The 23,651-nt window shown below is 40.4% G+C and overlaps 1 protein-coding gene across 1 annotated transcript; it reads left to right on the forward strand.

Moving 5' to 3' along the window:
• The first annotated feature begins 3,904 nt into the window (after positions 1 to 3,904).
• Positions 3,905 to 21,686, forward strand: LOC123334067 (guanylate-binding protein 4-like). Its single transcript, XM_045166104.1, is given in 9 exon segments — positions 3,905 to 3,928; positions 6,597 to 6,706; positions 6,917 to 7,113; positions 9,292 to 9,537; positions 10,553 to 10,833; positions 14,367 to 14,579; positions 18,259 to 18,361; positions 18,681 to 18,874; positions 21,359 to 21,686. Coding segments are annotated over 9 exon segments (1,470 nt in total). The 5' UTR covers positions 3,905 to 3,919; the 3' UTR covers positions 21,476 to 21,686.
• The last annotated feature ends 1,965 nt before the right edge of the window (positions 21,687 to 23,651 follow it).

Genomic DNA, 23,651 nt, shown 5'->3' on the forward strand with positions numbered 1-23,651 from the left:
CCAGAACCATCAGCTGCTAGTAAACCCCAGAGCACTGAAGATTCTCGAACAGATATCTCAGCCTGTGGTGGCAGTGGCCATCGCAGGGCTCTATCGGACGGGGAAGTCCTACCCGATGAACCGCCTGGCAGGACAGAACCATGGTGAGTGTTGTTCAAGACCTTTTACTTGGAAGCAGTGATAACACAGTCTGCTGATCCTCCTCCTCTAGGGTCATGTTAATGAAGAGCCTAACTCCCTACTGAAGAAAATGCCTAAATTCTCACCACCGAATTTATAACTTCAAACCCATCCCTCCACAATGTTAACTCTTTTATCCAGTAATCGAGAATTCCCAACCTCATCCAAAAATCTACCTCATTCGTCCTGATCCTATCCACAGCCATCTGCTCAGGAGCTCATCTTCAACAATCATTCCCTTCCCTTCTCCTTCACCACGTTTGCCCTAAACCATGGGGTCATTTCAGGTAGCACACAAATGTTGTTCAACATGTTCTGTTTTTTAAGAAGGATAGAAGGAAGTACAGACAGATGAATCTCTGTAAAACCCATATCTCAATGGGGCTACCACCCACCTTTTTCACTTCATTTAATTTGCTTATTTCCAAAATTTGGTAAATTATACTTTTGTTTTCTCTTTTTCCTACTATCAGCTATAACACATACAGAATGGTGCATAAAATATACACATATAAATACTATAAAATTGATAAACATAATGTAATCATCTGTCTAATCACTATTGAGATAAAAAAATAATACTTCAACTCCCCAAATCCCAAGTTATGTCCTCTCACACCTTCATTAGACTTCACCAGTGTTCTGATTTTCGTGGGGTATTCTTTCACTCTTCCTTTTAAAAAATTGCTTCATATTATGTTTCTGCATTTGTAAAACATGAAGTGAAAGTTGCTCAGTCATGTCCACCTCTTTGTGACCCCATGGAATATACAGTCTTTCCCTTCTTCAGGGAACCTTCCCAACCCAGGGATCAAACCCGTGTCTCCCACATTGCAGGCAGATTCTTTACTAGCTGAGCCACACCCAGGTTGTAAAACATAGCTTGAACTTAATACAAGGGGAACTAAATTGTGCCATTAATTGGGGTCTTGCTTTTTTTGCTCAACAAGAAGTTTATAAGGTTCATCTAGTTTGTCATATTGACTGTAATTTATTTTTGTTCACTACTTTATAGTATGCTATTGACAAAGGATAGAAGAATTCACTCATTGTTGATGAACACTGTTATTATCTGTAGTTTACCTTTATGGATTCTGCTGTCATGAATATTCTTGCGTCTATCCTGGTGCACATGTACACTAGCTACCCCTGTGTGATATACTCAGAAGTGTAGCTGCTGGGTCATAGAGTCCATATAGTTTCAGGCATTCAAGACAATATCAAACAGTTTCTGAAGTTTTATATGCAATTTATGTGCTTATTAGCAGTAACTGGAATTCTCCACATCATTAAAAAAATCTGGTAAAAGACTTATTTTAACTTTCGCTGATCTGGTGCCTATACAGTTGCATGTTATTTGCCTCACTACAAACATATTAATTTACTCTTTACATTTCGAATTTCATGAAATCTTTCTTTTTCTACCGAGTTGCTTGCTTGGTTCTTATTGATTTTAGGGACAATCTGCCAATGTCTTGGATATTGCTGTCTAAGAAAACTACACACCATTTCTTTCCTAATGCCTTCTTATGTGGCTCAGTGTCTCAGCATGATTGGATAGTATAACCTCAGCCAACTAAAATCTAAGAATCTCAACAATTTCTCAATGTCTCTCTCAGACTCTGTCTCTTATCTCTCTTACTTTATTTTCTTCCTTTCTTCCTCTTTTTGCTTTGCAATCTTCCATTGGCCTCAAATAAAAATATTTTATATTTGCTTTTCTTTTAGAGAAACTCTTGACAACTAGTCAGGGGAGGACTGGTTTCTCTGTCAGGCTATATTACTTAAAATGTCATTTATGAGTGATTAAAGATTTGAAAACTGTGAGAAAGGTCATCAGTCAAAGTGTTTGAACAATCAAGGTGTTTCAACAACATTCTTTTTATTCTATTTGAGATAACATCAGGTAATAAGGAGGTGAATTGCATCACTGATACAATGGACATGAACTTGGCCAAACTCCAGGAGTTGGTGAGGGACAGGGAAGCCTGGCTTGCTGCAGTCCATGATGTTGTGATGAGTCAGACTTGACTGAGCAACTGAACAACAAATTCTGTTACTAAGGAAATCCCTCACTTAGTTATGTTTTAAAGAACTTGAATTGTGACTCTACCACTCCAGTTGTATGACAAGAAGACAGAAACCAAAAATGAAACAAAATTGGTGCCCAGTCAAAGTCCACGAGCAGAAGCAAGTCACTGCACTCTGCCCTTGCGGTGACTTCTTTGTCTGTCCTTTACCTCACATAACTGACAGCAATGATTCCCAGTTATACCTTGTCTTTTCTCCCTGTGGGAAATGGGAGCTTATATTTCTCTGTATTAATTGGCAAACAGTGAAAAGCCATCATGATGTAGAAGAGTGCAGATCACCTCAGGTGTTATATCCTCTCTGAACAGAACACACAGGATATGATCATTGAACGGCCTGAGCCATGCTGAACCATGCCCCACTAGGGATATCATCATATCCATTTCTAGTCTCATTGAAGGGACCATGGGCATCTGGTGGGCACTTAAAATCTTGCACTGTAGATAAGATGCACTGCCTGAAGCTTTTAGGCATATACCTCACATAATCTCCCTCTGGGCCTCCCTGGTGTCTCAGCAGTAAACAATCTGCCTGCAATGCAGCAACCATGCAAGACTCAAGTTAGATCCCTGGGTGAGGAACATGAACTGGAGGAAGAAATGCAGCCCACTCCAATATTCCTGCCCGGGAAATCCCACAGACAGAGGAGCCTGGTGGGCTACAGACCGAGCACACACAGAATCTCCCTCAGTTGTTTTAAGACTCTAGAAAGAAGGGCAAACAATTCTCATGGGTCTTTTCTGATTCACTGCTGTATTATTAGCAACCTCGAGTCAATGAATGAAGAATTCATCATTTATTGAAGAGGAGAACAGAAATGAGGAAAATACAGGGAGGAAGGGAAGGAAAAACAAATCTATCAAGAGGTGCTATATCAGTCCAGGTCCTGGAAGGACATATAGCAGTCACTTAAGGGGTAAATCAAGATGTTTAATGAAGAAACAATCACAAAGGAACAAGCAGAGCAAAAGGAATCAATGAAGGATGCAGAAGTAGTCAGAGGGTGGCAGGAACAATGGCCATGTAGCCTTTGTATCTTCTGTAGTGTGAAGAAGCAAGCAATGAATGGATTCCAGAATGTGACAAAGACCAGAGCTACTAGATGGAGCTAAACAAAAGGAGATGTGGTCAAGGTAGAGGAACAGAGGCGCTGGGACAACGTGGCTCATGAGGGTGGAAGCCAGGGGAACAGGAGGCTTACTCCTGATCTCCTACTGGTACTGGTGGGACTCCATCAGAAAGGGGAGGATATGGGAGCTCTTCAATATCAGATAACTAGAAAGGTTAACAGAGTTTACACTGACCTCTTAATGTGACACAGTATGAGCCACTAATGTTAGAAGGTGAATAAGGGACATTAAATATTTCTTGGGAAGGTCCTGAGTATGTGTAGCACTTGTCCTTGCTGAAATGGAAACACCTGTCCCCAACCCAGGCACTCACATTCCAACCATTTCACCCAAAGCAACCCCTGGGTAGCCTGAACTCTCTGGTCTTACTGTGCGTTGCTTCCTCCTCTTTCTGTGCAGGTTTCTGTCTGGGCTCCACAGTGCAGTCTGAAACCAAGGGAATCTGGATGTGATGTGTGCCCCACCCCTCCAAGGAGAACCACACCCTGGTCCTTCTGGACACTGAGGGTCTGGGTGATATGGAAAAGGTAAGGCGGGGAATCTTCTTTATTCCTTACTCTACTTACATTTCAATTTCCCACCTCTGTTCAATTTTTATGACATGTCCCAATCAAATTATGCAAATAAAACTGTGAATAATGAGGCTAAAAATCCTTTGCTTGAATTTATTCTATAATAAGTTCAATAGTTTGGTTATTATAGATAGATCTTCTTATTTTCAGCACTGAGACAAAAAATGTGCTGTGCTGTTGCTTAGTTGCTCAGTTGTGACGGATTCTTTGCAACCACATGGACTGTAACCCACCCGGCTCCTCTGTCCATGGGGATTCTCCAGGCAGGAATACTGGAGTGGGTTGCCATGACCTCCTCCAGGGGAGATGAAAGATACAAGTTAATAAATATTTATTGGGTATCTGAATCCCAGGGCTTTTTGTTAAATGCAACAGGTATCAGAGTGATGGAGCTAAAGGCTCAGAGCTCAGTTGGGGAGGTTAGAAATATGCAGTGTTATCAGCACACGGAACCATGTTTACACAAAGTGATAACCTATACCAGTTGTTAGTTTGGGAAATCTGGTGAAAGCTAGACTGGTGGAAGTCTGGCTATAGTCAGAAGACGATAACCAGTCTTCCACCAGTTATAGTGGTGAAAGACTATAGTTATAGTCCAGTAGAAGCTATAACCCATGGGAACAATGGGCTCTACTAGTTGAGAGCTGTGGAGTTGATGGGGTTGTAAGTAGAAACCATGAAATAGAGTTTCTCTGAATAAAAATCTATTTTAATAAAAAATATATTTAATAAAATAACATTTTTAAAAATAAATAAAATTTAAAACTCTATTTAACAAAAGTCTATTATATATATATAAATATATATATAAATATATATATATATAAATATATATATATATTTTAAATCTCCAGAAAATTTCCTTCTATACCAGGAACATTTTAGTCCAAGGCTCTGGGCATTGTCAGTGAACTCGTAACTGAAAAGCTTTGTAAATGGGATAATTTTAGAGATTTTGACTTTAGTGTTAGTTACAATCAGTTTTTTTCTCCTTATTAGTATTAATCTGCATCTAAATTAAATATAGGAGCATTGAATCTTGGGTTTCATCACTGCATAAAAGAGCTAGGACATGAATTCATGAATTCTGAATTATAAATTAAAATTTAATTTATTCAGTAATCATATTAGTGTCAACCCAAGATGGTCTATGATTCATAATAGATTGTAGTTTGCATAACCTGCCTCCTTTATCTAACCTCACTTGCCATAAACCAGTGCACAGCAAACTGCACACTGATAGCAGCAGAACCACTTGCTGGTCTCAGTATCTGTAATGTAAAAAAAGTGAAAAAAGTGAAAGTGTTAGTCACTCAGTCATGTCCAACTCTTTGTAACCCCATAGACTGTAGCCAGCCAGGCTCCCCTGTCCACGGAATTCTCCAGGCAGGGATACTGGGGTGGGTAGCCATTCCCTTTTCCAGGGGATCTTCTGGACCCAGGGATCAAACCCAGGTCTCCTGTATTGCAGGCAGATTCTTTACCGTCTGAGCCACCAGGGAAGCCCAAGAATTCTGGAATGGGCAGTATACATATAAATCAGTTCCAAAGTCACTCATGACTTGTTGTGAATATCATTTTCCACCTCATTATCTACTACTACATGGGTAACACCACTTCAGCCAAATAAAACAACCTGGTAATACCTCTATATAACCACAATTTCTGGCAATCATGATCAGCTTCTGTGGGTCCTTCCACTTGCATGGTTCCTGAAATGAAAGCCCTCAGTCGTGTCCAACTCTTTGTGACCCCATAGATTATAGAGTCCATGGAATTCTTCAGGCCAGCATACTGGACTGGGTAGCCTTTCCCTTCTCCAGGGGATCTTTGAAACCCAGGGATCAAACCCAGGTCTCCCGCATTCTAGGAAGATTCTTTACTATCCCACATTGCAGGCAAATTCTTTACCAACTAGCTATCAGGGAAGTTTCTGTCAATTCTTTAATGCTCAGTTCTTTTCAACTTCATGTCATCACATCACTGTAAGACACAATCACTCTTGGCTCTGAATGCACAGAGTATTTTTTTTTTTCTGTCTTTGTGGTATTATTCCTTTGTCTATTACAGCAACATATTTGGTTCCACACTGAGTTGTTTATCATCGTGGATAAATATGTATGTTCCCATATATATCTGACCCTCCAGAAAGCCATCTCTCTAGGGTAGGGATTATTATGTGGAACTTTATATTCAAGTAAGCAAATGAGTGTCTCCTTTATCTAGATGAACAGTTAGTAGTTGAATTTAATTGATTAGTATTTCTATTCCTAATATCCATCATGATCTAGAAAATGTTGCAAAGGAATCCTTGTCCACTTTCTACTGGAAAACTTCTATGTTCCAGGTGCTATAGGAAACATTCAAACATATATAAGATGTCATTCACTTCTGCTAATAGCTAATCACACAAAAGATCTTAGATGGGTCAATATCAACACCAGAAAGATTTGCATATAGTCCATGGGGTCGCAAAGAGTCAGACACGACTGAGCCACTGAACTGAACTGAGATGAAAATTTATGTTGCTTGCCTTCCTATTGAGTTACAGTCTGCTGTAACAGCAAATGAACAATTGAATGAGAGCATGAGTAGTGTCCTCACCCTGTAATGTACTTTCTAGGGTGACTCCAAAAATGACTCATGGATCTTTGCCCTGGCCGTGCTCCTGAGCAGTACCTGTATCTACAACAGCATGGGCACCATCAACCACCAGGCCCTGGAACAGCTGCAGTATCCTTCCAGAGCTGAACTAGCACATTTCATTGAGTTTATGGGAATAGCAACTGACACCGTTTCTCCTTTTCCATGACTCCATTCTGTTGATTGATGAGATGGTAAAATGGGGCAAATTTTAAAAGAGAATATTTGTAAAACTTGCTTTGGGGTAGGATCTGGAAATTTTGTTGGAGAGTGCTTCTTTTTCCTTACCTAAGATCCCAGCTATGTGACTGAATTAACAGAGCTGATCAGAATCAAATCATCTCCCATCTCTGATGATGTACAGGACTCAGTCGAGTTTGTGAGATTCTTTCCAGACTTTGTCTGGACTGTGCGGGATTTCATGCTGGAGCTGGAGTTTGATGGAAACCCCATCACTGAAGATGAGTACCTGGAGAATGCCTTGAAGTTGATTCCAGGTATCAGAACAGGGGCAAGGTGGTAGAAAGCTCAGTAGGAAGTGGGATCAAGAGCCCTGATATTCAGCACTTGATGTCACTCTTAATTTGGGGTTGGAATGAGGCCATGCTAATGGTGTCTAGTGAATGACTGGTGGGTGGCTCCAGTCATTATTGTTACTGGAAGAACTTCAGAGGCCAGAGCATAAGCTCACTGAGGAAATTTAGAATCTAGTATTAAACAAACGATTTTAGAAAAGTTAATATGCAGAAAAAGTCTCACATATTGTATCATATATTAAGTGCTTCTTTTTTCCTGTTTGAGAAAAATAACCCATCAAATTGAAACTGGTAGATGTAGAATCATAAGGTAAATAAAAGGATTAGTTTGTGAAATATTGATACATTTCACAGAGTGTTTTTTATTACCCTATTTAGATATATTCTTAATAGAGAAACTATTTATACTCTAATTCAGTCAAAAGAAAAGCATTGCTACATCCTTCCAGTGAGACTATCAGACTTCAAAGGCTTTCTCATAACATCATACTCTTCATTCTAGAGACTTACACCATATGTACATGCATGCTCGTGTGCTCAGTTGCTCAGTCATGTTTGACTCTTTTTGACTCTATGGACTGTAGCCTGCCAGGCTCCTATGTCCTTGAGATTTTCCAGGCAAGAATAGTGGAGTGGGTTGCCAATTCCTCCTCTGGGGTTCTCCCATACCCAGGGATTGAACTCACATCTATCATGTCTCCTGCACTGGCAGATGGATTCTTTACGATTGAGCCACATATAACCTCTCTTACATGGTATATGTCATATTCATATACTAAGTTGGTTACTCAGATTATATTTAGCAGAGAGAATAATAGGTGGTACCTAGAAGCAATATTGACTTTGTTTAATCATATACTTACCCTTTCCATAAATATTTATTGAACTGATGATATATGCCCCAAATCCCTCTGTATGATACTGTCACATCCGATAGAAAGTATTGCAGAGCACTGACGGAGTGTCCTGATTTCGTTTAGGCCAATCTAACCATGAGATTGTGTATGCTAAAGTAATCTCAAAACATATTTATAGAATGTGCATTTTTTTCCATTTTATAAAGCGTTTCTTTCCTGTATATCATTTGTTCCCAATGTGATTTCCTTCCCAGATATATTGTGAATATCTTTATTTCCACCGTCACTTTTCATGTCTGAAATGGAGACTGTAACATCAAAATAGTGTTTTTGACAGATTTTGGATTGGCTTAACTTTCAAGAAGCACCTAATAAATAATTGATCCAGTGCACACTATGCAATGGCTGAGGAAAACTAAAGTTTGTTCAGTTGGTATAAACAGTTCTTTTTCCTCCCCAAAAGTATTTCCTTTAATCTTGGCTCAGTATAAAAATAGAGTTTCTATGGTAGATAACTTTAACTTATTTAACTTTATTTTGGGGGGCTCCAAAATCACTGTAGATGGTGATTGCAGCCATGAAATTAAAAGACGCTTAGTCCTTGGAAGGAAAGCTATGACCAACCTAGATAGCATATTCAAAAGCAGAGACATTACTTTGCCAACAAAGGTCCGTCTAGTCAGGGCTATGGTTTTTCCAGTGGTCATGTATGGATGTGAGAGTTGGACTATAAAGAAAGATGAGTGCAGAAGAATTGATGCTTTTGATCTGTGGTGTTGGAGAAGACTCTTGAGAGTCCCTTGGACTGTAAGGAGATCCAACCAGTTCATTTAAAGGAGATCAGTCCTGGGTGTTCTTTGGAAGGAATGATGCAAAAGCTGAAACTCCGGTACTTTGGCCACCTCATGCAAAGAGTTGACTCATTGGAAAAGACTCTGATGCTGGGAAGGATTGGGGGCAGGAGGAGAAGAGGACGACAGAAGATGAGATGGCTGGATGGCATCACTGACTCGATGGACATGAGTTTGAGTGAACTGTGGGAATTGGTGATGGACAGGGAGGCCTGGTGTGCTGCAATTCATGGGGTCACAAAGAGTCGGACACAGCTGAGCGACTGAACTGAACTGAACTGATGGTAGATTAGTGTAAGGTTGATTTTCAAATAGAAAAGATTTATAGGCATAGGCATTAGAATGATTGCAAAAATTCCTGGAAATCAAAGTCCTCAGCACCCTTACCAAGAGTCTGTCTCTTCTTTGATTGTTCTTTTCCGCTTTTGCAGATGAAAATCACCAAATTCAAAATTCCAACTTACCCAGAGAGTGTATTAAGAAGTTCTTTCCCAAACGGAAGTGTTTCATCTTTGACCGCCCTGCAAGTAACAGGAAACAATTACTCCATCTTGAGGAAATACCAGACAACGAACTGGATGAGAATTTCAAGAAGCAGTCAAAAGTTTTCTGCTCATATATCTATACCCATGCAAAGACCAAGACCTTAAAAGAGGGAATCACTATCACTGGGAAAAGTGAGCCTCCTTTGCTACAGCATGTCTCTCTGTGATTCACAGTGGTTGAGGAATGTGTGGTGGAGTTGAAGTTGTAAATGTTCTCTGGGATTGTCAATAATGCTGCTTTCTTCTTTTTTTTCTTTACTAACTATGTTCTCTATATAATTTGGAAAATCGGATATTCATCCCCACATAGAAATGCATGCTTCTTCATTAAAATTGCCCTTTATGAGACTTTTTTGAAGCATACCAGATCTCATGAAACTGTTGGGTTGGCCAGAATGCTCTTTCAGGTTTTTCAGTAAGATATTTTGGAAAAACCCAATAAAACATTTTGGCCAACCCAATATTACACTAAAGATATGTTAAGGATACACATATTTATGGTGATGAACCACTGAGTGGATAAGTGTTTCTAGTGAGGATATGCAAGGTATTCTGTGAATTTACATGAATCAATAATAAGTAGTAGGTCATGAATCCATGTAAACTCATTGAGAGTCTGAGAAAGAAGTCTAAATATAATCTTATGTAGTGCTGGCTTCATACTCATGTCAATGGGGCAGTCACTTAGTGCCCTGTGCTGAGATGGGGCTGCTTGCTTTAAAGTTTGTATCATGGTCTGGAAATTTTTGACATTTTTGCATGTGGCACTACATTTTCATTTGGAAATAGTGTTCACAAAATATGCAGTTTGCTCACATATATATAAGTTCTTTGTATTTTATTACAATGGGAAAAGTGTTACAGGAGAACCTTGAACATACTGTTTGAGATAATTCAGTTAATACTGGATTGTGATGAACTGAGAACTATAAAATAGCGTGAATGGGAGACACAGTGATGTTACTATAAGAAAGTTATAGAAGGTGGAGGATATAATGATGAAGATAAGGATGAAGATGAGGAAAATAAAAAGAAGAAAGAAAACCTCAAAGTCAATAAACTTTAGTAATTTTAAGACTATTGATCTAAAGTTCATAAAACAAGGGAGAATGTTCTGTTTATTTTCAAAATATAATGTGTTATTCAGGGTTGGGGACTCTGGTGGAGGCCTACGTAAATGCCAGCAACAGTGGATCAGTTCCTTGTCTGGAGAACGCGGTGACAACTCTGGCTCAGCTATAGAACTCAGCAGCCGTGCAGAAGGCAGCTGGCCACTACAGTGAGCAGATGACCAAGAGACTGAGCCTCCCCACAGACACGCTCCAGGAGCTGCTGGAGGTGCACGCAGCCTGTGAGAAGGAAGCCATTGCAGTCTTCATGAAGCACTCCATCAAGGATGAAAAGAAGGATTTCCAGAAGAAACTTCTGGTAATGTAGCCTAGAATATAGCCTTCCTGATACCTTTTCTTCTAGAAACATGCTTAGGCTCCTGCTTTTTACCTGTGGTATTCATGCTTCTCATTTGTAAAAGGAGTTTAGATTCATGTGAAAGACAGGATTCTACAGGCTATTCCATCCCTTTTCCTAAAAACTGGCCCCTTTATTTTCTACTGTAAACAAATTACCCTGTACTTAACTGTTTAAAACAACACACAATTATCAGCTCAAAATTCTTCAGGTTAGATTCCAGCTCAGGGTGTACAGGTGATGTGCTCTGTGTACAACAAGATGGAAGGGGAAAAGGCTCAAAGGGCTTAGTAATACTCCCAGGAATAAACAGCAAACAGTTTATCATAGGATAAGAAGAACATGATTTGAGCCAAATGAGGACTAGAGCCCTGAAGATACACATACAAGAAGCATTTGAATTGTGCTCCACTGGACTCCAAAATGGGTGCAGGGAGGGGGGGCTGCAAAACCCTCAATATAGGCAAAACCCACAAAACTACCTGTAGTATTTGTTAAGAATTAAGACTGGAGTTGGAAAGAAGTAAGAGTGCTTGTTAAAAGATTGTTTGGAGTCTGAAACCATTGCCTATTTACAATGGGGTCTTTGAGACCATAAGTTTTCACCTTCCAGTTGCTATGATAGCAGATACTGTTTTGGGAATGGATGGTGGCATCCTTGAGTGTGATAAAGTTCAGGAGATTCAAGTTCTCAGTGATGCAGAAACATGCCTGAAACCACATCCACAATGGCCACCAAGCTTAGTTTTGAATTTCTGCACAAGTTATTCCATTTTGATTTTTAAATATATTCCTTTAATGATTGAAGCAGATGTAAATGCATGCTTGATAGGCCACAAACAGATTATTGTATTTAGCATAAAGTTTAATTTAAACCATGTATAAGCCACATTGTCATCCCTGCATGTAAATATGTGACTATATCTTTCTTCAGCACTCATATGGGCTCTGGATAACCACCCTGTTCCATCTTTGGGCCAGCAATGGTGCCCTGTATTCTTCTTTTCTTTCTAATCTCTCTGATTACTTCTTCTGCCACCAACAGGAGAAGACTACATGTGAAAGACTTAAGTGATTAGATAATGTCCACTAGGGTCATCTCTACTTTTTAAAGTATCCTACACTATACAACATAATCTAAAGGCTAATAGAGTTTTGCCAAGAGAATGCTCTGGTCACAGCAAACACCCTCTTCCAACAACACAAGCAACGATGCTGTACATGGACATCACCAGATGGCCAACACCCAAATCAGATTGATTATATTCTTTGCAGCCAAAAATGGAGAAGGTCTGTACAGTCAACAAAAACAAGACCGGGAGCTGACTGTGGCTCAGATCATGAACTCCCTATTGCCAAATTCAGACTTAAATTGAAGAAAGTGGGGAAAAACACTAAACCATTCAGTTCAGTTCAGTTCAGTCACTTAGTCGGTTTGACTCATTGAGAACCCAAGAACTGCAGCATGCCAGGCCTCCCTGTCCATCACCAACCCAGAGCCCACCCAAACCCATGGCCATCGAGTAGATGATGCCATCCAACCATCTCATCCTCTGTCGTCCCCTTCTCCTACTGCCCTCAATCTTTCCCAGCATCAGGGTCTTTTCAAATGCGTCAACTCTTCTCATCAGGTGACCAAAGTATTGGAGTTTCAGCTCCAACATCCGCTGGATCACTGAAAAAGCAAGAGAGTTCCAGAAAAACATCTATTTATGCTTTATTGACTATGCCAAAGCCTTTGACTGTGTGGATCACAATAAACTGTGGAAAATTCTGAAAGAGATGGGAATACCAGACCACTTGACCTGCCTCTTGAGAAACCTGCATGCAGGTCAGGAAGCAACAGTTAGAACTGGACATGGAACAACAGATTGGTTCCAAATAGGAAAAGGAGTACGTCAAGGCTGTATATTGTCACCCTGCTTATTTAACTTCTATGCAGAGTACCTCATGAGAAACACTGGGCTGGATGAAGCACAAGCTGGAATCAAGATTACCGGGAGAAATATCAATAACCTCAGATAGGCCGATAACACCACCCTTATAACAGAAAGTGAAGTAGAACTGAAGAGCCTCTTGATGAAAGTGAAAGAGGAGAGTGAAAAAGTTGGCTTAAAGCTCAACATTCAGAAAACTATGATCATGGCATCCAGTCCCATCACCTCATGGCATATAGATGGGGAAACAGTGGAAAGAGTGACAGACTTTATTTTTCTGGGCTCCAAAATCACTGCAGATGGTGATTGCAGCCATGAAATTAAAAGTTGCTTGCTCCTTGGAAGGAAAGTTATGACCAACCTAGACAGCATATTAAAATGCAGAGACATTACTTTGCCAACAAAGGTCCATCTAGTCAAGGCTATGGTTTTTCCTGTGGTCATATATGGATGTGAGAGTTGGACTGTGAAGAAGGCTGAGCGCTGAAAATTGATGCTTTTGAACTGTGGTGTTGGAGAAGACTCTTGAGAGTCCCTTGGACTGCAAGGATATCCAACCAGTCCATCCTAAAGGAGATCAGTCCTGGGTGTTCATTAGAGGGTCTGATGTTGAAGCTGAAACTCCAATACTTGGGCCACCTGATGCAAAGAGCTGACTCATTGGAAAAGACCCTGATGCTGGGAAAGATTGAGGGCAGGAGGAGAAGGGGACGACAGAGGATGAGATGGTTGGATGGTATCACCGACTCAATGGACATGAGTTTGGGTGGGCTCCAGGGTTGGTGTTGGAGAGGGAGGCCTGGCGTGCTGCAATTCATGGGGTCTCAAAGAGTCGGACACGACTGAGCAACTCAACTGAACAGAAACATATGATCAATGTTCAACTTACTCACAGGTCCAGGTATGTGCATACCAGGGAGAAAATCCTTGGTGATCATAATTCTGCTTACCATTGGCATATTCGCAGAAACTTTGTCTTTTAGTCTACCTTTGTCCATCCTCCCAGTTAAAAAATCTTAGAGGAAAATCAGATCAATTATAGTTATATGTACAAAAGTGAAAAATAAAATTCCTATATTTTCATACACTCAACCCCTCAATGAAGCAACAATTCAGAAAGAGTTCAAAATTCTGTTGTGTATACTTAACTCATTAAGTTAGGCAATTGATTCGCTATGTATTAATATATATCTTTAGCTATAGCATCTAGGTTGCATAGGAAGCCCTACTTCAAGTCATAATTGAGCTTTCCATTTTTCATTGTTGATGGGTGGATCACAATTAATCCTATTACTGTTAAAGAACAATGGAATTCACAGCTGCCAATCCATCAGTTCACAGATATTGAGACTAAGCCAACAGCGTTTAGAGACTTCCTATAAGTCACACAGAAAGTTGGTCAGATCTAGAGCTAAAACTAGTCTCCTGACTTTGTATCTATTATTCTGTTTCTCATGTGCCTTGATGTTGTGCGACTGCTTCCTTCAAGAGGATCACAGTTGGACCTTCTCTTCTAACAGCTTCTTTCTACTGAATTTCTCTTCATTTCCTTGACAGGTCATGATCAAGAAAAAGAAAGAAAATTTCTTGCTGCAAGATGAAGAAGCATCTGTTAAGTATTGTCAGGCTGAGCTTAAGAAGCTTTCAGACCCCTTGATGAAGAGTATTTCAGAAGGAACTTTCTCTGTCCCTGGAGGACACCGTCGCTACTTAGAAGCAAGGAACAGGTTTGAAGAGAACTATAAACTCATTCCCAGGAAAGGAGTTAAGGTGAGGAGTAAGGGGATTGGGAAAGAACAGAAGATTGGAGTCAAAGTGTCTTTGCTGGTTCTTTTGAAATTCTAAGACCATAGCACCATTTTTGTAGAGAAAGCAGAGCATGGTGGTATTGCTACACTTTTAGTTTTTATATCCACAATTTGGCAGCTGCTTGGAGATCCAGGTTCAATCCCAGGGTTGGGAAGATCCCCTGGAGGAGGAAATGGCAACCCACTCCAGTATTCTTGCCTGGACAATTCCATGGATACAGGAGCCTCATGGGCTACATACAGTCCATGGGTGCACAAGGAGTCGGACATGACTGAGTGACTAACACTTTCACTTTCTTTAAAAAAAAAACTAGTTCTTCTCAAAGACAGGATCTATTATCAAGAATCTAGATGAAAGAGAACATTCCTTTCAATTAGCAAACACTGTAATAGGTTTTGAAAAAACCCTAAATCAAAAAGATACCAGCATCCCAATGTTCATAGCAGCATTACTTACAATAGCTGAGACATGGAAGCAACATAAGTGTCCATCAACAGATGAATGGATAAAGGAGATGTGGAGTGTGCATATACTGGAATGCTACTCAGTTATCAAAAAGAATGAAATTTTGCCATTTGTGGCAACCTGGATGGACTTGGAGGGCATTATTCTCAAAGCAATGTCAGACAGAGAAAGACAAATACTGTATGATATCACTTACATGTGAAATCCAAAAAATACAACAAACTTGTTATTATAACTGAATGGAAGAAGACTCACAGATATAGAGAACAAATTAGTGGTTACTAACGTGGAATGGCGGCAATATAGGAGTGAGGGTGGGAGGTGCAAGTGGCTGGGTGTAAGATAGGCTACAAAGATATATTGTAAAATACAGGAAATATAGCCAATATTTTGCATTAACTATAAATAGAGTATAACCTTTAAAAATTGTGTAAAAAATAAAATAATAAAAATTTTAAATGAGTACCCCCAAAATGGACTTTCTGCAAAGTGTAGGGGAAATTAAAGAAAAGTTGTTGTTCTCAAGAAGTTTATAATCTTACCTGAGGACACATAAATAGCCATTGGATATGGTGGTAGTGATTATCATACAGGTACACACTGATAGAGATGGTGACAGGGACGAATGTAGTGGTAGTGATGATGACTGACGTATGTTGAGCACTCACTACTTCCAGTGTCTTTAGGTGTTTCGGTTAGACCATCGATTTAGTCCTCAGAATAATATAGATTAGATACTGCTATCATCTTCATTACAAAATTGATAAGTATGACATAAGGGAAAGGAACTCAGTTACCTAATGTCACATATCTATCAAGTGGTAGTGCTGATAGGGTAGCTGTTAGGTTCTTGGCAGCCATTCAGAACTCAGAATAAAGCTTAAGAAAGCTTCCTGGAGAAGGAGGCAAAAGCTACAAGTTGAAATGACAATAAATGATAACTTAATAAAGAAAGGGTGAGTGAGCATGAGTCAGAACGAAAGCAATGTGCAGCTAGAGCAGTTGCAAACAGTGGAGGATGAGTGTTTTTACAGCTGCACATAATTCTGGCATCTATAACCATTTTGGGGTCTGAAGAAAGGTGAGGAATTTACAGGGTCAAACCTGGAGGGTCGTTGCTGTTGTTCAGTCACTAAGTCATGTCTGACTCTGTAATCACATGGACTGCAGCATGCCAGGCTTCTCTGTCCACCATATCCTTGAGTTTGCACAAATTTATGTCCACTGAGTCAGCAATGTTACCTAAACATCTCATCTTGTTGCCAGCTTCTCCTCCTGCCTTCAGTCTTTCCCAGCATCAGGGTCCTTTTCAGTGGGTCAGCTCTCTACATCACGTTGCCCAAGTATTAGAGCTTCAGCTGCAGCATCAGTCCTCCCAAAGAATATTCAGGGCTGATTTCCTTTAGGATTGACTAGTATGATCTCCTGCTATCCAAGGGACTCTCAAGAGTCTTCTGCAGTATCACAGTTTGAAAGAATCGGTTCTTCAGTGTTCAGCCTTCTTTAGGGTCCAACTCTCACATCTGTACTTGACTACTAGAAAAACCATAGCTTTGACTATATACCTCTTTTTGCAAAGTGATGTCTCTGCTTTTTAATACACTGTCTAGGTTGGTCATAGCTTTCCTTCCAAGGAAGAAGCATATTTAATTTCATTTTTTGCACTCATCATCCACAGTGATTTTAGAGCCCAGGAAAATAAAATCTGTCTGCTTCCACTTTTTCCCCTTTTATATGCCATGAAGCAATGGGACTGGATGCCATGATCTTAGTTTTTTTTTTTTTTAATGTTAGATTTTAAGCCAGCTTTTTCCACTCTCCTCTTTCACCCTCATGAGGCTCTTTAGTTCCTCTTCACTTTCTGCCATTAGATTGGTATCACAGGCATATCTGAGGTTGTTGATATTTTGCCCAGCAATCTTGATTTCAGCTTGTGCTTCATCCAGCCCAACATTTCACACGATGTACTCTGCATGTCAGTTAAATAAGCAGAGAGACAATATATAGCCTTCACATACTCCTTTCCCAACTTTGAACCAGTTTGTTTCAAACTAACCATTGCTTCTTGATTTGAATACACGTTTTTCAAGGGACAGATAAGGTGGACTGGTAATCCCACCTCTTGAAGAATTTTCCACACTTTGTTGTGATCCTCACGGTCAAAGGCTTTAGCATAGTCAATGAAGCAGAAGTAGATTATTTTCTGCAATGCCCTTGCTTTCTCCGTGATGCAACAAATGTTGGCAATTTGACCTCTTTGAAACCCTACTTATACATCTGTAAGTTCCTGGTCCATGTAATGCTGAAGCCTAGCTTGAAAGATTTTGAGCATTTGCTAGCATCTGAAATGAGCGCAATTGTGTGGTAGTTTGAACCTTCTTTGACATTGCCCTTCTTTGGGGTTGGAATGAAAACTGACCTTTTCCAGGCCACTGTTCTTTTCCAAATTTGCTGATGTAGTGAGGGCAGCACTTTAACAGCATCATCTTTTAGGATTTTAAATATGCTCAGCTGGAATCTGTCACCTCCACTAATTTGTAGTAATGCTTCCTAAGGCCCATTTGACTTCACAGTACAGGATGTCTGGCTTTAGGTGAGTGACCACACCTAAAGTGGTATCCAGGTCATTGAAACCTTTCTTGTATAGTTCTCCTATGTATTCTTGTCACATCTTCTTAATCTCTTCTGCTTCTGATTAGGTCCTTATTGCTTCTGTCCTTCATCATGCCCATTCCTTGCATGAAATGTTGCCTTGATATCTCCCATTTCATTGAAGAGATCTCAGTCTTTCCCATTCTATTGTTTTCCTCTATTTCTCTGCATTGTCCATGTCAGAAAACCTTCTTATCTCTCCTTGCTATGCTCTGGAACTCTGCATTCAGTTGGGTATATACTTACCTTTCTCCCTTGCAGAGGGAAAACTACTAGGCCATTGAGCTATGACCTAAATCAAATCCCTGGTAATTATACAGTGGAGGTGACAAATAGATTCAAGAGATTAGATCTGTTAGACAGAGTGCCTGAAGAGCTATGGATGGAGGTGTGTAACATTGAACAGGAGGAGGTGACCAAAACCATCCCAAAGAAATCTGTAGGTTCACTGAACAATAATTTCCCCAGGAAGATGCTATATTGATGTTGCCTGGCAAGTCTTTGTTCTTTGTTGTTGCCTCAGGCAAAGCACATCCTCCAGAGCTTCCTGCAGTCACGGGCAGGAGTAGAGGCAGCCATCCTGCAGGCAGACCAGGCCCTCACGGATGCGGACAAAGCCATGGCAGGTACAGGGAGGACTGCTCTCTCAGAGAGGAAGGTGGCTCCTGTGCTGCCGTTTGGCAGGTTTGGGAGGAAACACTTTCTGACACTAGAGCTTCCTCTTCTTCTGTGGATCCTCTCTGCTACATGTGGAAATAAACAAGGGAGTTTGGGTTGTATGTACATGCAATCAGTGTGTCTACATCATATACCAAAGCACGTTGTCTGATGTGATAGCAGGAACAGTCAGACTCCTTCCCACCAATTTAATATCATTTTAGTCTTTGAGCTCAGGAAGGTATAGCTCAGCATAACTGTTCTTTGTTTAAAACTCTTGTGAAACAGAGGAATATACCAAAAGACAAGCAGCAGAGATGAAACAGGATCTGCTAATACAGAAACTGAATGATAAGAAGCAAAAAATGGAGGCACAAGAGAGAAGCCACAAGGAAAGTATAGCCCAACTGAAAGAGAAGTTCATGATGGAAAGAGAAAAGCTTCTAAGGGAGCAGGAAGAAGTGCTGGAGCACATGCTGAAGGTAAGTCTAGATGGGTGTGGGCAGAGTCCGATGGACAAAATGCTAGTTTCTCAATAATAAAGGGACAGAAATATGACCTATAGTCAGATCCCAGAGAAAATCCAGACAGGTTTCATGTAACATCAGTGTGGATTGTGCTGAAGAATTAACCTCTGTAACAATCAGCATCTTCTGCAGTGCTAAGGCTTGGAAGGGACAAATAAAGGCCCAGGCTCCTGGACTGAGGGTCAAACTTCCCCTAAATGAACAGGATCCCAGTCTTAGAGTACTTAGGACTTGCAGTACAACCATCGAAGACCTGTAATATTTCCATCTGCTCTCAAAAGTATCAATTATGCTTCTACCAAATATAGGATGCTGAAAACTTAAAATGGCTACATTATTTCCAGATCTGTCTGATTCACTTTATACACCTAGAGTAAATGAATTCTTTGTCCAAACCTGGAGTTTCGGTGTCCTAAAGAGAGTAAGCAGACCTCATTATTTATGACATGTATGTGGTCACCCTACCTCAAGGGAACTGAGAAATATTTAGAATTCACCTACAATTCAGTTCAGTCGCCCAGTCGGGTCCGACTCCTTGCGACCCCATGAATCGCAGCACGCCAGGCCTCCCTATCCATCACCAACTCCTGGAGTTCACTGAGACTCATGTCCATCGAGTCAGTGATGCCATCAAGCCATCTCATCCTCTGTCATCCCCTTCTGCTCCTGCCCCCAATCCCTCCCAGCATCAGAGTCTTTTCCAATGACTCAACTCTTCTCATGAGGTGGCCAAAGTACTGGAGTTTCAGCTTTAGCATCATTCCTTCCAAAGAAATCCCAGGGCTGATCTCCTTCAGAATGGACTGGTTGGATCTCCTTGCAGTCCAAAGGACTCTCAAGAGTCTTCTCCAACACCACATTCAAAAGCATCAATTCTTTGGTGCTCAGCTTTCTTTATAGTCCAATTCTCACATCCATACATGACCACAGGAAAAACCATAGCCTTGACTAGACGAACCTTTGTTGGCAAAGTAATGTCTCTGCTTTTCAATATGCTATCTAGGTTGGTCATAACTTTCATTCCAAGGAGTAAGCGTCTTTTAATTTCATGGCTGCAGTCACCATCTGCAGTGATTTTAGAGCCCCCAAAAATAAAGTCTGACACTGTTTCCACTGTTTCCCCATCTAGTTCCCATGAAGTGATGGGACCGGATGCCATGATCTTTGTTTTCTGAATGTTGAGCTTTAAGCCAACTTTTTTCACTCTCCACTTTCACTTTCATCAAGAGGCTTTTTAGTTCCTCTCCACTTTCTGCCATAAGGGTGGTGTCATCTTCATATCTGAGGTTATTGATATTTCTCCTGGGCAATCTTGATTCCAGCTTGTGCTTCTTCCAGTCCAGCATTTCTCATGATGTACTCTGCATATAAGTTAAATAAGCAGGGTGACAATATACAGCCTTGCTGTACTCCTTTTCCTATTTGGAACCAGTCTGTTGTTCCATGTCCAGTTCTAACTGTTCCTACAGTCCCTCCCAAAGTGCAATCTTAGGGCTGGAACACATTAGTGGGGTAGTTTTAAGTCCTGACTTAGGCCTAACTACTCCTTGCCCAGGGAGATGGTGTTGAGGATTCCTGGGAAGCTAAACCAGGGATGCTCTCACTCCCCACCATGTTCAAACATTTGGAAATACTGGACAAACTCATCAAAGAGCATCTAAAGTAGTAGGGAAATAGACACATGTGCTGAGCTACTGAGGCTGTTAGATACTGTTCTTTCAGTTCAGTTCAGTTGCTCAGTCGTGTCCGACTCTTTGCGACCACATGAATTGCAGCACGCCAGGCCTCCCTGTCCATCACCAATTCCTGGAGTTCACCCAGACTCAGGTCCATCGAGTCAGTGATGCCATCCAGCCATCTCATCCTCTGTCGTCCCCTTCTCCTGCTGCCCCCAATCCCTCCCAGCATCAGAGTCTTTTCCAATGAGTCAACTCTTCTCATGAGGTGGCCAAAGTACTAGAGTTTCAGCTTTAGCATCATTCCTTCCAAAGAAATCCCAGGGCTGATCTCCTTCAGAATGGACTGGTTGGATCTCCTTGCAGTCCAAAGGACTCTCAAGAGTCTTCTCCAACACCACAGTTCAAAGGCATCAATTCTTCAGCGCTCAGCCTTCTTCACAGTCCAACTCTCACATCCATACACGAACACAGGAAAAACCATAGCCTTGACTAGACAAACCTTTATTGGCAAAGTAATGTCTCTGCTTTTGAATATGCTATCTAGGTTGGTCATAACTTTTCTTCCAGGGAGTAAGCATCTTTTAATTTCATGGCTGCAGTCACCATCTGCAGTGATTTTGGAGCCCCCAAAAATAAAGTCTCACACTGTTTCCACTGTTTCCCCATCTATTTCCCATGAAGTGATGGGACCGGATGCCATGTTAGATACAAAAAGATGACAGTTGGATATTTTCAACAGGGTACTGTCTTCTTTTTACAGGTGCAAAGGGAACTGCTCAATGTGGACTTTCAAAAAAAATCTGCTGAATTACGTATTGAGATAATTAGACTACAACAAATAAATATAAGAAATGAAAATACATGCTTACTACTTTAAGGATCCCGGCAGGTTTTACCTTTGTGTTAATGTCCTTATGAAGTGACTTTCTTTAACAATGTGCATAGGGATGATGTATCTTATGTGCATTAAAGATCTAAACATAAGACAGAAACTATAAAACTCTTAGGAGAACATAGGCAAAACACTCTCCAACATACATCACAGCAGGATCCTCTATGACCCACCTCCCTGAATATTGGAAATAAAAGCAAAAATAAACAAATAGGAATTAATTAAAATTAAAAGCTTCTGCACAACAAAAGAAACTATAAGCAAGGCGAAAAGACAGCCTTCAGAATGGAAGAAAATAATAGCAAATTAAGCAACTGACAAACAACTAATCTCAAAAATATACAAGCAACTCCTGCAGCTCAATTCCAGAAAAATAAACGACCCAGTCAAAAAATGGGCCAAAGAACTAAATAGACATTTCTCCAAAGAAGACATACAGATGGCTAACAAACACATGAAAAGATGCTCAACACTACTCATTAGCAGAGAAATGCAAATCAAAACCACAATGAGGTACCATTTCATGCCAGTCAGAATGGCTGCGATCCAAAAGTCTACAAGCAATAAATGCTGGGGAGGATGTGGAGAAACGGGAACCCTCTTACACTGTTGGTGGGAATGCAAACTAGTACAGCCAGTTTTTTAAGATTCCTTAAAAAACTGGAAATAGAACTGCCATATGACCCAGCAATCCCACTGCTGGGCATACACATCCAGGAAACCAGAATCGAAAGAGACACGTGTACCCCAATGTTCATCACAGCACTCTTTATAACAGCCAGGACATGGAAGCAACCTAGATGTCCATCAGCAGATGAATGGATAAGAAAGCTGTGGTACATATACACAATGGAGTATTACTCAGCCATTAAAAAGAATACATTTGAATCAGTTCTAATGAGGTGAATGAAACTGGAGTCTATTATACAGAGTGAAGTAAGCCAGGAAGAAAAACACCAATACAGTATACTAACGCATATATATGGAATTTAGAAAGATGGTAATGACAACCCTGTATGCGAGACAGCAAAAGAGACACTGATGTATAGAACAGTCTTTCGGACTCTGTGGGAGAGGGAGGGAAGGATCATTTGGGAGAATGGCATTAAAACATGTATAATATCATATAAGAAATGCATCACCAGTCCAGGTTTGATGCAGGATACAGGAAGCTTGGGACTGGTGCACTGAGATGACCCAGAGGGATGGTAAGGGGAGGGAGGTGGGAGGGGGGTTCAGGATGGGGAACACGTGTACACCCATGGCAGATGCATGTTGATGTATGGCAAAACCAATACAATATTGTAAAGTAAAAAATAATAATAATAATAAATAAATAAACTAAATATCTAGAAAAATAAATAAATAAAAGAATTGACAATTCCACTTAAGTACATTATAAAGGGTTTCATATAATAGTTGTTAACCTTTGAAATATGCCATTGTAGTTTCAACCCAGAAAAGTTTAAAAATAAAAAGATGTTATTACTGAAGAATCAGGGCCTGATATCCAAGTATCTAAGTAATTTTGATTGAAAGTGAAAGTGAATTCGCTCGGTTGACTCTTTGCGACCCCATCGACTGTAGCCTACCAAGCTTCTCCATCCATGGGATTTTCCAGGCAAGAGTACTGGAGTGGATTGCCATTTCCTTCTCCAGGGGATCTTCCCGACTCAGGGATTGAACCCAGGTCTCCCGCATTGTAGGCAGACGCTTTACCATCTGAGCCACCAGGGAAGTCCTAATTTTGATTCAGTTAATTTAAATAAATGGAGAAGAAGTTAGTGGGTAATGGTTGATTCATAGAAAAGTTTTAAGAAAAGTATAAAAAGAAATCATAAGAGAAAAAGTCTCCATGGAACAGGCATGGAGATGATTTCTTTAAGCCATAATGAGCCCTTATACGTCAGTGAGGGAAGAGCAACAATCACATTTTTCAAATGGGTAAAAACATGAGGATATAAATGTCTAATTATACTGATAATAAAAGACATGAGGGGTAAAATTAGGAGGGACCTGTGTCACCTCTCAGATGGACCAGAAAGTAGTTTAGACAGGACATAGGCCAGCAAGGGTGACAGGAAACTGGCAGTCTCTGATATATGCTAGGAAGAGTGAAGATTAATGCAAATATATACCAAACCTTAAGTGAAAATACTGT

The sequence above is a fragment of the Bubalus bubalis genome, chromosome 6 (assembly GCF_019923935.1).
Source record: "Bubalus bubalis isolate 160015118507 breed Murrah chromosome 6, NDDB_SH_1, whole genome shotgun sequence".
NCBI classification, from domain to species: domain Eukaryota; kingdom Metazoa; phylum Chordata; class Mammalia; order Artiodactyla; family Bovidae; genus Bubalus; species Bubalus bubalis.